The following is a 14,064-nucleotide window of genomic DNA, read 5'->3' on the forward strand; positions in this document are numbered from 1 at the left end:
TGACTACCTGGGGAGCAGTCAGAAATGTGCACATAAGAATTGTGCTGGGAAAATGCACATATAAAGATAGATGAAATTCCTTCTGCTTTGTATTCAGAGTAAGGGGAGGATTTTAATATTTTTCTGGTTTTGTTTCCTGTATTTTTCTTTTTGTCATATTTTTTAGACCGTTGAAAACTGTGTGTGCATTTTGAGGAACCTCTCATACAGGCTAGCTGCAGAAACATCTCAGGGACAGCAGATGGGAACAGATGAACTTGATGGATTACTCTGTGGTGATGCCAATGGAAAAGATGCAGAGAGTTCAGGGTGCTGGGGGAAGAAGAAGAAGAAAAAGAAATCACAAGATCAGGTAATCAAAGTTATTTGCAGCTGTGTTGTGAGTAGTTGAAGTGCCCATCATTTAAAATACAAATAATTAATTTTCTGTACTAGAAATTTAATGCATGATGCATAATATATAAAACTGTTGCCCTTGTTAATTAGCAGAGAGATTAAAGCAGAGTATGGCTCTCAAGTAATGAAATATGTTTGCTTGAGAAATTGTACATTATGTGGTGCACCTGGAAGCTAGTCATGGGTACACTGTGAATGCCATAAATACTATAAAATGCTCTTTGAAAGGAAGCCTTTTCTAATGAAAAGTGCAATCTGCATATACTTTACACTGGACTTCCACAGAGCCATGTGTGTGTAGAAAGGCTTTGATGCAAACAAATATCAGGCTTGTATATATACACTCACTTCAAAGTTAGTCTTGTACCATGTCTCTACACGTTGAGAGAAAACTGTATAGGACTGAATCAAATAATAAAAGTGAATATTAAAAAAGCATTTGTATTTTGATATATTTAATGTTGTTAGCAAAGAAAAATTGTAAAGCAAAGTCTTGATTGCTTTCTCAACTTACTTGACAGGTTGTAATTTTGAGTGGGTTGATTTTTAAAGTGTATTTATTTCCTTTTTTATCCCATTAAGAACTTATAATTTGGGGAATAATGACAATTATCTTGCATCAGTACACAAAGCAGATGGCAGTAAGAATGGCTACGAATTTATGGGCTTTTTCAGGCAGCCTATGCTGGCAGCAGTAAGTTTTCCACCTCTTCCTACACTTACTCACTTTATTGCATTGTAGTTTACTTCTGTTTCAGATTGCTCAAACAAAATATTTATTTGAGTGAGTAATTATGTGCACAGGGTATTTGAATAAATGATGTAAACCAGTACTGAAAATATTCCTGAGTTCCTAAAGCCAAATTGCGTTAATGTGGAAAAGTTACAGCAATACTACTAAGCTAAAACTTGGATACTGAAAAATGCAGCACTCATGACTAGCAAGATTTTGATTTCACCTACTCTTCAAAAGAACAGCACAATTCAACAGAATTACTAGGTTGGAAGAGACCTCCAAAATCATCAAGTCCAACCCAGCCCTAACACCAAAACCTAGACCATGGCACCAAGTACCACATCCAGTCTTTTTATAAAACACATCCAGGGATGGTGACTCCACCACCTCTCCAGGCAGACCATTCCAATACTTTATCACCCTTTCCGTAAAAACCTTTTTCCTGATATCCAACCTGTATTTCCCTTGGCACAGCTTGGGACTGTGTCCTCTCATGCTGTCAGTTGCTATCTGGTGAAGGAGACCAACCCCCACCTGACTACACTCACCTTTCAAGAAGTTGTAGAGAGTGATAAGATCACCCCTGAGTCTCCTTTTCTCAAGGCAAAACAACCCCAGCTCCCTCAGCTGTTCCTCACAGGGTTTGTGTTCCAAGCCCCTCACCAGACTTGTTGCCTCCTCTGGACACGCTCAAGTGTCTCAACATCCTTCCCAAACTGAGGGCACAGAACTGGATACAGCACTCCAGGTGTGGCCTTACCAGTGCCCAGTACCAAGGGGAAGAATGACCTCCCTGCTCCTGCTGGCCACACTATTCCTGATCCAGGCCAGGATGCCAGTGGCCTTCTGGAGCACCAGGGCACACTGCTGGCTCATGTTCAGCCGGCTGTGGACCAGTACCCCCAGGTCCCTTTCTGCCTGGGCACTGTCCAGCCACACCATCCCAGCCTATGATGTTGCTTGTGGTTAAACACCCCATCATCAGATAACCTGAATTTATTATGGCCTTTTGTTCGCATTCCTGTATTTGTCTACAGTGAGATTAGAAGTGACGAACCAAACTAATTTCACCCTGTGAAGTAGTCATCATCCCTGTTACTGAATTAACAGTTCTCACACACTGTGCTTGCAGTTATTCAAAGTGCAGGAGAAAAAATAGCATGTATGGATATGGATGCGTCACACTGCAACTTGGCTTGCTCTTTGCTGCTCTGTTTACTAGCACATGCACACACACTATCTTAAGTCTTTTTTAAGTCTTCCTCTTCTATTTCTTCTGCGACTTTTGGATCTCAGATTCATAATTTAACTCTGTACTGTTGACTCTTTCAGTATTCCCATAGGGCTTCTCTGTACTGTAATGGTTCCTTAAAAACACTTTTTTGCTCCTCCAGGCCAAAGAACTGAGCTCTTTTGGCTGATTACCTTTACAGTGTACATGCTTTTGCCTGTTGTTAGATATTCATTGTTTCTATGAGTGCTCATTAGCAGCACGTTGCATGGTAAAGCTCTCCTCAGAGCTCTTCATGGTAGCCTCATGGAAGAGTTTTATTTAATTTTTTTAATCCAAAGAATAATAAAATTACACACATATTTTCAGGTTTATGATCACTAGGCTTTTCTGTAGCAAGGACATAAATGTACTCTTTCCAGAACTGATTCTATTGTGCATAGAACTGCTTTGTATTACAAGTATTATAAACATTTTCTAATGGTGTTTTCTTCTTTATTCTAATTTTCTTTAAATCCAGACACCCTACTTCATCTTGCCGTATTCAAGCTCTCACAAGTGGATATTATTCAATTCAGATATTTTAAGGTGGACTTGTGAGCCTTCTGCAGGTTATTTTCACCCCATAATCCTTGACTGTTGTTTAACATTACAAATTATTTCAAGTATATTACCAAATTAATATATTATCAAGTTAACTAGAGTTCCACTAAAAACAATACCAGCAAGATCACTGTGCCAGAAACAACTCTCCCAACTTATCCTCAAAAATGGAAAAGAAAAGCAACATTTTTCATGTAACCACATTAATATTAATAGCATAAAATAACTCAAACTGTTATTTTATTAGGGTAAAAGTAACTTATCCATTTATTTTATAAAAATAAGTACAGAGGTATGTTCAGAAGCACTTGTCCAGTGTGGATAGAATTCTTCAACTGTTTAAAAATATCTGTTCTTTCTGCTTCTTTGTCTTCATGGTTCTTTTAATACTTGAGAGTTTTATCTTTTCAGGCAAAGCACAGGGCACAGGCACATCTCTGTCAGTTGTGACACCTCAAAACAGGGGAGTAGTATCTAGTCTATGGTTGCTACATTTTACACTCCCAGAAGATCTATGTTCAGGGTATAGGTATTTTTCTTTTTTTTTTAGCAGTGCACGGGGTTTTCTGAATAAGAAAATTGCTGTTTCAGTCTTTCTCAGAAGATAAAATGTACAAAACAGTGTGGAGAAAAAAATGTTCAGATTTTAGTGAATGCAGTTTTGGAATTTTCCTATTACACTATCACTGTAACTTGTTTCTTCATTATTATGTATTTTCTTGAACTCCATTTGTGCAGTTATGAGGTAGTCTTTAATTTTTGGATAAAAGTGTTAGTAAAAGAAAAAGAAGCAAAACTACTATAGTTGCAAAAGGAAAACAGATGTATCATTTTAGATAAAGGATGTGGATGAAGATGCAATTTTCCATACTTAAAATCCCCTCACAGAGCAGGGGAGTTTGTTTTTTAAGCTATAAAGCAGGAGAAACTTGATATTTAAGTCACTTTCTCATGTTTTTTTTCTATAATGAAAGTACAAGTTGATTTCTTTGTTTTATAATTTAGGGAGCAAGTATCCCAATTTTTCTAAGTCATGTTTCAGTTGTAGTCACATGTAAGTTAGTTGAAGGAAAAGATAGAATTGAGTGGTAGGATAAAATGTGGTTTCTTTGAAAGGCCTTTCAAAAACCAACTGGAACTTATATTTTATTAATGACATCACTTGTCTGTCAGCTGTCTATAATGGCAACTTCTGTACATCTTGGAATTAAGTAAGAGAGGTGTCTTTGTTCAGATCATAGGTCTAATGACACCTTTCAAATTACTTAAGGAGTTCTCTTAGGATCACAGGAAACAAGTGTTCTCCACATTTCAGAATAAAGGTGTATGGTGTTAAAAGAGCCTACAATTATTTCACTAGAGCTGAGAGAGGTTTCTGAGGCATCTGCTTGGTCACACAAATTGAATGTTAGAAGATGCCTAAACCTTCTGAAGGTTTGTGATAAAATCTAGGTATAGCACTGGTTTTATCTATGGAATCACAAAAAGCAAAACTTCTTTTAAGACCACAAAAAAAATAAGTGAAACTTACCTGACTTCTGTCTCAAACCTCTAGGACTGTAATTCTCTGCTCGTTTGTTCATTTTTCTCTGCTGCTTGCCTGTGATCAGCCGGTACTGAACCCTCACCCCAATAAGCTCTCCAGCCACAGACACCTTCATCTCTGACTAGGACCTTATAGATATCAAGCTCTCTGCCTTGTATTGTGTCACTCTTCAAATGGAAACTGATTCTTCCACTGCTGAAAATGTTGTTCATGCTGCTGGCATGCACACTGCTGCCAATAGATTTATTCTTTGAGCCATATGACAAATGAGGATTATGACAAAAAGCAGTTAGGGCAAATCCAGGTGCATGGTCCAACTTCAGCAAAAAAAACTAAAACTGCCAGGGAGTTCTCATTAATCCTTATTTAATTACTTGTTACACAGCCCATTATGTATACATGTGGCACAATTTCATTTATTTTCCTTTCTTCTCTAAGAAAACCAGGTTGACTTCTTGACTTCATGCTCATCTCAAGTTCCCCATCTGTGATCATTCTTGTCAAACCAGAATCTAGCCCAAAGTCTATTTTTTGATTGGAAGTGACACTTCTGAAATGAGCCTGACCTTCTTTTTCACCTTCTGTCAGGAGCCTTAAGGTATAACAGCAACATTTCAAGTTATATATATCATTAAGAATTGACTGGCATACCTCTTTAGCATGCTTGCTAAATGGCCTATAAATTCTTCTATCTAGGTGAAATAGCAGGTTTAAGGCAATAATATTTTAAAAAGCATAAAAAGTAAATCTGCCAGATATGTCTTTTCATGTAGTGAGACCACTATTTTACCAAGTATACTTCATACTCTACCAAGCCATATCAAGCTAATAAGCACAGAAGCAGAGAAATGGTGGCAGGTCCTGGGTTTAACCAATAATTTGAACTGTAATTAGGGATGAAAGGCTGTGTTGCCAATACGTCTTTGCTCAGAAAAAGTATTATTTCCACTTGTTGCTTCCTCGTCTTGCACAAGGTGATGATGTCAAATGTTGAGTAGGAAGAATCAACTATCTTGAGCAATTCCTTACAGAGCTTTTTGAAAACCATTTCTACTTTCTCACTTGCCTACACAGTATCTTCCCAGATACTCTGTGAGCCTCTCAGTGTCATGTACAGCCAATTTATTTTCAAAGTCAAAACTGCAGGCTTATTAAATATAATTTGTATTTGTCAGTTGGTGTAATACACTGCAAAGCCAGTTAGCTTCAGCTTTCTGTGGAGAGAAGGGCATGCAATGACCTGCCAAGGATTATTTTTCCAGCTTTAACTCCATCCCCTTTCATTTGGGAAGGGTCTGTTTTTAAGCAAAGAGAAAATGCACAAACTGAATTAATATTTTCTTCTTAGCTAAGCATAATAATAAAAAGTTGAATAAAGGTATTGACAATTATTTTAAGAGTGTAAAGTATAATGTAAAGTACAATTTAGATTTATTAATATCTGAGATTAATTATAATGATCCAATACATTGAGATGTTTTGAAAGCATTTCAAACACCTTTACTATAATTGTAAATGTTGTTGCATTAAACTGGGAAGGGTACCATTATTTATGCAATTAGCTCTGCCCTTCCCACCATGCTCCTGTAGTCACTGTGTCAATACCTGCATTTATATTTACCATCTTTATTTAGGCCTGGATATCTAAACTGAAGTTTGATTTTATGTAAACAGTGGTATTTCTGCCTGCTTAGTGTCAGCTGCATGGATTCTGAAATCAAGCTCTATGACTTGGGTGTAGTTTTGTTGCTGAATTTCTGATTTCTGTGCTTGACAGCATTGGCCAATTCACCTCTTGGACAAAGGTGTCCAGAAGAGGTTATTAGACTGACGTTTCTAGGGAGACCTGGCAGAGACTATCACAGCCACTAAGACATGCAGGTTGATACCAGTGTCTTCTTAGAGGGCCTGTTAATATAAAAGTCTTTGGCATTTCAGAAATTGTTTTAGTAAGCACTGTGTAATTGCTCATACGAATTTCGTCACTGCTGGTTCAAGGAGCATAGCTACAGTGTTATCAGACTATCCCAAATGTCTAGGATCATTGGAGAGAGGTCTAGATGGTTACAGACATTGCTAGTGTTTGTTTTAATCTTCTAGATTTTTTTAGTAGTGGTATTTTGTACAGACTGGGGGAAAGGAAGTATTTATATGCAACAAATTAAAATACAACACTGTTGTTTTGTTATCACAGGAAAACCTATTGTCATGTGATACGTATTTAAAAGCAAGCCCCACTAATTTGAGGTTGTTAGTAAAAACCCCAAAATCCACAGGGCACTGCTCTTGCTGAGTTGAAGCCTTCCCAGGTATTAAGTACAATTGCACTATAAATACAGATTCACTTTCATTAAAATGAGAAAGGTGGTGGTAGATAATCTGTTGTGCGTCACAGGAGAGCATCTCAATGAGTGATCTTTTTCTCCTCTCAAAATTCCTCACAATTATGAAAATTCGGAAATTTTATTAGAGTACTCTTATTATCAAAGGTCTGTTGTTCTTAAAAGGTCTTGGTATTTGGCTTTTTTATTTTTCTTGACTTTCATCCTTTTTTTATACCAGTCTTGGGAAATGAGAGATTTGTATCTCATCCACGTAACAAGCAGTTTGTCAGCTTCAACCACAATATATGTGGGTAATTTCAGCTGAAGGAGGGAAGTCTGGAAGGAATATTTGTTTATGACTTTTTTTTTTCTCCTTAGTATAAGCTAGTAAGAGTAACTGCATGTTGTCCTCTTTTCCAGAGGCTCCTACTGTAGCCTCAGTCTATTTCAAATAGACCTTCCTGATCATTCCTGATGTGCTGCAACAGTACAGTAACTCTTCCAGTAATTTACTGGGTAGAGGTGTTTACTGGGTGAGGATGGTGCCTCAGCTCATAAATATTTAGCAATGCAAACTGTGAAGCAACTTCTGCCATGCCTTAACCACTATTTTAGATATGGATTCTAATACCACTTGGGGATTTTTTTTTTTTTCTCAGGCGATTGATGTTTATGAAATACAAAATAAATTAATGAAGATCAGGAAAATCTCCTTTCCAATAGCTTCTTTGCTTATCTGTCTCAATTCTGCATGCCCTGCAACAGTTTGGCTTCAGGCACCGGTCTCAGCTAGACAAAAGACACCAGAAGCCCCTAAGCCCTACAGTGAAGAGGCTGCCACAGGCATAGCAGGTGTCATGGTTTAACCCCAGTCAGCAACCAAACCTACACAGCTGCTCACTCAGTGGGGTGGTGGCGAAGAAGAGTGAAAGTGAGAAAACACGTGGGCTGAGGTAAAAGTAGTTTAATGGAGAAGGCAAAAGCCCCACTTGCAAGCAAAGCAAAGGAAGGCATTCATTCACCACTTCCCATGGGCAGGCATGAACACTTCCCATCCTCAGCCATTCCCAGGAAAGCAGGGCTCCATCATGTATAACAATGATTTGGGTAAACAAACCCTATCCCTTCAAATGCCCTCCCTTCCTTTTTCTTCCCCATAGCTTTATATTCTGAGCATGACACCATGTGGTATGGAATGTCCCCTTGGTCAGTTGGAGTAAGATGTCCTGATGGCATTCCCTTCCAACTCTGTGCATCCCCATTCTCCTTGCTGATGGGGTGGGATGAGGAGCAGAAAAGGCTGTGTCAGTGTTACCCAGCAGTGACTAAAACATCCCTGGGTTATCAACACTGTTTCCAGCACAAATCCAAAACATGGCCCCATACCAGCTACTGTAAAGTACACCCTCCCTGTGCAGCCACTTGGCTGCTCTGGGCACACACTCAGCATCTGAAGAGCAGTGCAGGAAAGTTTTCCAGGGTCACTGAATTTCCTGTGCTTTCACTGCACATGCATGTGTGGTACCAAAGGTTTTCATCATTATTACATGGACTCTGAGGCATCACAGCATCTTGGAGAAAAAGGTCTTCCCTCACAGTTGATGATGAATTAATGCAATCATGTTGAAAGTGAGTTGCAAGAAGGGCAGGGAAATGCAGTGATTTGTCTCTTTTTTTTAATGTTTTCTCATTACTAGGCAGAATGGCAAAACAGCATTAAATATTAATTTATCTGCTAGATCATTTCTAGTGCTTTATATGTACCAGCACAGCATGAACATGTATATAGGGCCCTATTTATATCAGCTGATTTTCAATAGTCCTTGGGATCATAAGAGTGTAAATAGCTGAGCATAAAAAAAATAATTGTATCCTCACATAAGCATATACCCCCTCATATGCGTAGATCTGATACATTTGATGCATTTCATGTGTTTTGTCCTTGAAATAATATACCCTGTGCAAACACTCTTCAGTTGCATAATGTATAATTCATGCAAGTTGGAATGAGACAAGTGAAGACTTGAATTGGTGTCCTTGGATATCACAAGTTATTCATTAGTGGACTTACTAAGGTACAAAACCTAAACCTGGTGTGAGGTCAGATTTGACCTGTAAGATATGTCTTTCATTTGTTTTCAAAAAAAAAATCTTGACAGTGTGAATGATTAAATTCTGAGAGTTAAAGTGAGAAGCAAGCTTTAATGTATTTTTTATGAGCTTAAAAGCACTCGTTTCTGGCAAGGCTGATGATTTATAAGGAGGAAAAAGAAGAACTGAGTCACATCCATTGAAAACAATCTGTTGGTTTACGGGCAGAAATGCATTAAAAATTTCAAAGACACAGCTCCATAATAGTGTCATTTGAAGGCATTGTTTCTTCAGAAGGCATTTGTCCTCTACTTTCTCAACCATCTCTGGGCATTGCTATGCCAGTTCTTTCAAATAACATTTGTCCAGCGTAGTGGGTTTCACATCTGAGCTGCTTTCTGGTAACTGCTTGTGTGTATGAAATGGCTCCTCTAGCTTTCCACTCTGGTGTTTGTTCTGCTTTAATTTAGAAAAAAACAGCAGGTTTTTAATCACACAAAATCTTGTTGAAATTGGGTTGTTATTAGGGAAGACTTAATTGTCCCTTAAAATATATGTATTTTATTTTTAAAGTTAATGTAAATAAAGTATGATTGATACTTCCTGAGAACAAGAGGTTCTAGGTCTTTCCCAGTGCAAGTATTATTGTACACTCATAACTAGTTAACTGTTGCAGATTTAAACCAGGATTTAATTTGACTTACTCTATATTTGTATATTTAGAAAATGTTTAATGTTATGGTACAGAGTTTTTGTTTATATAGACAAAGTAATCTCTAACCCAAGGTACTAAAAGGTTTACTTTTTATTGTATTATGCAATGTGGACATGTCAGAGTGTTAGAAAAGATATTTTATAAAAAAGTTAAGGCTTGTTCGTAACAGTGGCACTAGTGGCATGAATTATTAAAATCTCTTTATCTGTACAAAATGAAACAAAATATACAATAAATATGTAAGTAGATTTCTGTTTAAAATTTTGTTGAAAGTGCACTCCACATCTTACTTTTGTTTAAAAGGCAAAAAGAAAGTCTGTGTATTTTCCTTTGAGATGTTTCATATGTGAGGTGCAAGTGTTGTGTGCTCCACTAGAGAGGAGAATCCCTGTCCTCCTGGAATAAAGTATTTACTTCTGGTAAGAGTGGGTTTTGTGCAATAACCTACCTGTTGTTCAGGTTTAAATATTGCACGTTCTGGATATCAGACTTGTGTTGTTTTTCATGGAAAAACTCTGTATGTGATGAGAGGAACAATGTGTTTTGTAAGAGCTGGTTCTACCAATTGCATTGGAGTCTCACATCTCACAGCTGGCTGGCTGAATACCTCCTGCACGCTCATTGTGAGAAGACAGAAGTTGTGCGGTTGAGGAAGACTTGTCACACTTGTGCCTTTCATGTGACGGAGGGTTCATGGGCTTGAATGATTTGATTTTCCATAGTAGCATTCTTTGTTGTTTTTCTTCTCATGGGAAGAGAGAGAACATGGGGAATGAGAAGGATGGGAAAGAAAATCTCTTCGCCCCATGCAAGTTTTAGATTTGCCTCTTAAGATTGGGCTTGTTCCCACACAAAAAAAATACATGCAGTGAAAAGTGTTTTTGTTAGGTCAGCTAGCTAAAACATTGGGATTTCTGCCAATCTTACAGCTCATCTATAAGAAATACTGAATAGGAAATTTGGTTCCTCCATGAAGAATCACATGATGTACAAAAATTGAGAACATCTCTTTAGGGATGCCTTCACTGATGTTATAGTGTCAACTGAGGCAATTCTCAAATGTGTTTCACTATTCTTTGCTGACAATCTGATTTGTGCTTTCCAACAGTGGGATGGCGTAGGACCTCTCCCAGACTGTGCAGAACCACCCAAAGGAATCCAGATGCTGTGGCACCCTTCAATAGTCAAACCCTACCTCACACTTCTTTCTGAGTGCTCAAATCCAGACACGCTGGAGGGGGCAGCAGGGGCACTGCAGAACTTGGCTGCTGGGAGTTGGAAGGTAGGAATATTAAACCAATATGTATTTCCTCTTTAGTTCTGAAACCACCCTACAGCTGACAGCAGGTTGCTGATACAAATGTATCTAATTGCTTCTGGTAGTGGAATAACCTGTTCTCATAGAACTATCTGAAGTCAGATTTGACATAGTATTTCAAGTCCTAGGTAGTCATATCATAGCAAATGTCAGCATACAGCAGGAAAGATCACATCAGTCAAATCAAGTATGAAAAATTGCCACTGAAAACCAATATCCAAATGTGGAGAATGAGGAGAAGCAGTTCATCATGAACCTGGGTGATAGAACCATGAAAAATGAGACAAAAATGCCACCAGTGGCAATCAGATTAAATCATGTTGTTTTGTCACTGCAGAAGCTGGTTGACATTCTGTCCCTTAGAAGAATCCAGGGCACAGCAGAGCAAGATATAAATGATGCAACACCAGCACAAGTAATCTTAGCATCTACTTTTTTTTTAAAATAAGGCATTATTAAAATACATTCAAAATATGATTAATTATATCCAGTGAGTGAGGAAATGTGGAATCAAGGCACTGTACTCCAGCTAATCCTATTTTTCAATTATATTCAAAAGCAGCATTTTTCTTTTTTAGTATTTTTCAGTATTATTTGCACTATGTCAAGTGAAAAATTTTAGAAAATACTCAAAAATTTAGAACAAATCAGTAAAATTCAAGATAACGTTAAACTTTGTTTACTTTTTAGGGCAACTTTCCTGATGGTAAACTGGTTGAATCGGGTGAAGCTGATGTCTAATCCTATGGTGTAACTATAATGCACTGATTTTAAATTAACTCTTATCAGGAATTTTTCTCATTTACAATGAAAACAGTCATGTGTGGGGAAATGCACTGATCAAAGTTATGTCTCAGAAGGTATCCTGTTGGGTTTTAAGCAGGTGGGCATTCGCATGAGATATGTAAATACCAATTTAATTAAGCATTCAATCTAAAATATTAGCACTGACACTAAGAAATTGTTTTCTTTCTCCCATAAAGTTTTATTGGAAGTTGGGTTGGCACACTCACTAGCTCTGCCAAGGAAAATGATGGTTTTTTGGGTTTTTTATAATTGTGTTCCACTGGACTTATAATATGCCTTTAACTATTGCATTCAGTGTCATGTAAAATGATTTAACAAAGTACCTCTTCAGTGATTTTTTGTCCTATACAGTATCCTGTACTGTGCCTGAAAATCATTATGGTTTTATTATTCTCATGTTGTAGACTGCTTCAGATGGTGTAATCCTGGCAGAGAAATGCAATAAATGTGTTCCATCCATCTGGGAATGGGTGTAGCCCTGGTCCAAATGAGAAAACAATGCCTACATGTTTGCCAGGACTAATAGAAGTGCTAAAATCCAAGTGGTGTTCCTTCTCCTATTTCTAATAAATCTGTATACCTGTCATCCTTTAGTTGGCAGAAGTGTACAGGGAGAGGAAGGGAGCCTCTGTAGAGCTCTTTGGTTTGGCTGGCTTAGAAAAACTGGTTTTGAACTTTAATACTATCTGTGCTGATACCGTGAGAAAAGCTGAGTTGTTCTCATATTGCTCTATTTTTCTAAAGACTCACCAATTCTAGAAAAAGGGACGTGAGACACAGACTGAATATCCTTAATTTCACATGTCATACTAGCCATTCTTGTGAGGGGAGTAATCCTCTTTGGGGATTACATAAAGCATTGATGTTTCCACCTTTTGACCTCTCCTTTCCACTGCTGCAGTCCAGATATAAAATGACTGAAATAAAAGATAGAAAACTCTTAAAAGAAGAGGTTATTCCTAAGGGAGATTTTAATATTTTAGTTCCTCCAACAAATGGTAATTGTATAAAGAATAGAAATTTTTTTACTTGAATTCTTTCAAGAATAACTTTATGATGGACTGAAAGAGAGAAGAGCAAACTGTATGAAGATCAACAATGTTGCTATTAATATTAATAGCAGTAGCAGTTGTGGGCTTTTTCCAATTAGCATTATTTTAATGCCAGAAGAGTCACAGACTATATGAGGCACCCAGCCTGCAGGATGTGCTCACACACTACTTAAAATACAGTCTTTTCTGGAAAAAAATACAATGTAGTTGATATACTTGCATATTTCTTTCCTAGCTGTTTCACCCTTTTGGTTTCTCTGGTACAAAGCTGTCTAATCCTCTTGTGTGGCCAGGAGGTAATATTTTTAACACAGGGAGTGCTTAGCCAGTGCTATTACAGAGGGAAAACGAGCAGATAAAAGGAAGCCTGAGTAATTTTTTAAAAAATAAAGTTGTGTAGGGGATTTAGATAAATGTCTACCACTAGAATTAACAGACAATATGTGTCTAAATCTCCTAGACAACTTTGGAAAATTTCAAGCACAAAAAGAATGCAGCACTATGTAGCTTTAAGGATTAACAGCTCAGAAAGGCTGAAAGTTTTCATTATTTCAAGGAATATAGTTTCTCAGGGATACATACACATAAAATCAACACATGCACATGGTGAAATATAATCTGTAGGACATTTTTAGCACTGCTTCAGTTGCAGGAATTCCTTCTAAAGCCAAATACTAACATAAAAAAGTGTGACATATTTATGTTCGGCAGCGTGGCAGGAGCTGCCAAAACCACCATCTTCCCGAGAGCTGTGTCTCCAGGGAAAGGGATAGCTCCATACACCAGACACTCGCACACCGTGATCTTTATGAATGTCAAACGAGAGAGACGAGAGGGGTTCTTTGTTTGGTATTCCTGGGGAGTTTATTATCCTCACCAAAAAGGGGACCAGAGCCAGGGAACCAAGAACAGAGGATGGTCCAGGGTCTTATACAGACAGGGAAGGGCAGAACATCATGAGTGCCAATGGGTAGAGGGCACAGAGGCAGTGCAGAGGCATGGTTAAAGGACAACAGCCAACCAGGGTCCAAAGGCAGAGTGACAGAATGGGGACCAGTGGGGAAAACAGGAGTGGGGAACATTCTAGAATTGGGGTGGAAAACAGGGATGACATAATTCTGGGGTGGAGACAAGGATTGACATAACCGGGATGATGTAACTTGAAAGATGTAACTGGGGTACATAAAACAACAAGGAACTGTGGGAGAAGATTTCTTAAACATGGGGCTCATCCCAGGGTATTCC

General features: G+C 38.0%; 1 protein-coding gene across 4 annotated transcripts in view; it reads left to right on the forward strand.

Annotated features, from left to right (window-relative positions):
• Positions 1 to 14,064, forward strand: part of CTNND2 (catenin delta 2) — a 691,061-nt gene that overhangs the window by 592,537 nt on the left and 84,460 nt on the right. For all 4 annotated transcript variants that reach the window (XM_058831646.1, XM_058831649.1, XM_058831647.1 and 1 more), the window contains 2 exons: positions 167 to 352; positions 10,751 to 10,924. In XM_058831646.1, coding sequence (XP_058687629.1) covers positions 167 to 352; positions 10,751 to 10,924 — 360 coding nt within the window. The remainder of the gene's footprint in view (positions 1 to 166; positions 353 to 10,750; positions 10,925 to 14,064) is intronic.

This window comes from Poecile atricapillus, chromosome 2 (assembly GCF_030490865.1).
Source record: "Poecile atricapillus isolate bPoeAtr1 chromosome 2, bPoeAtr1.hap1, whole genome shotgun sequence".
Lineage (NCBI taxonomy): Eukaryota > Metazoa > Chordata > Aves > Passeriformes > Paridae > Poecile > Poecile atricapillus.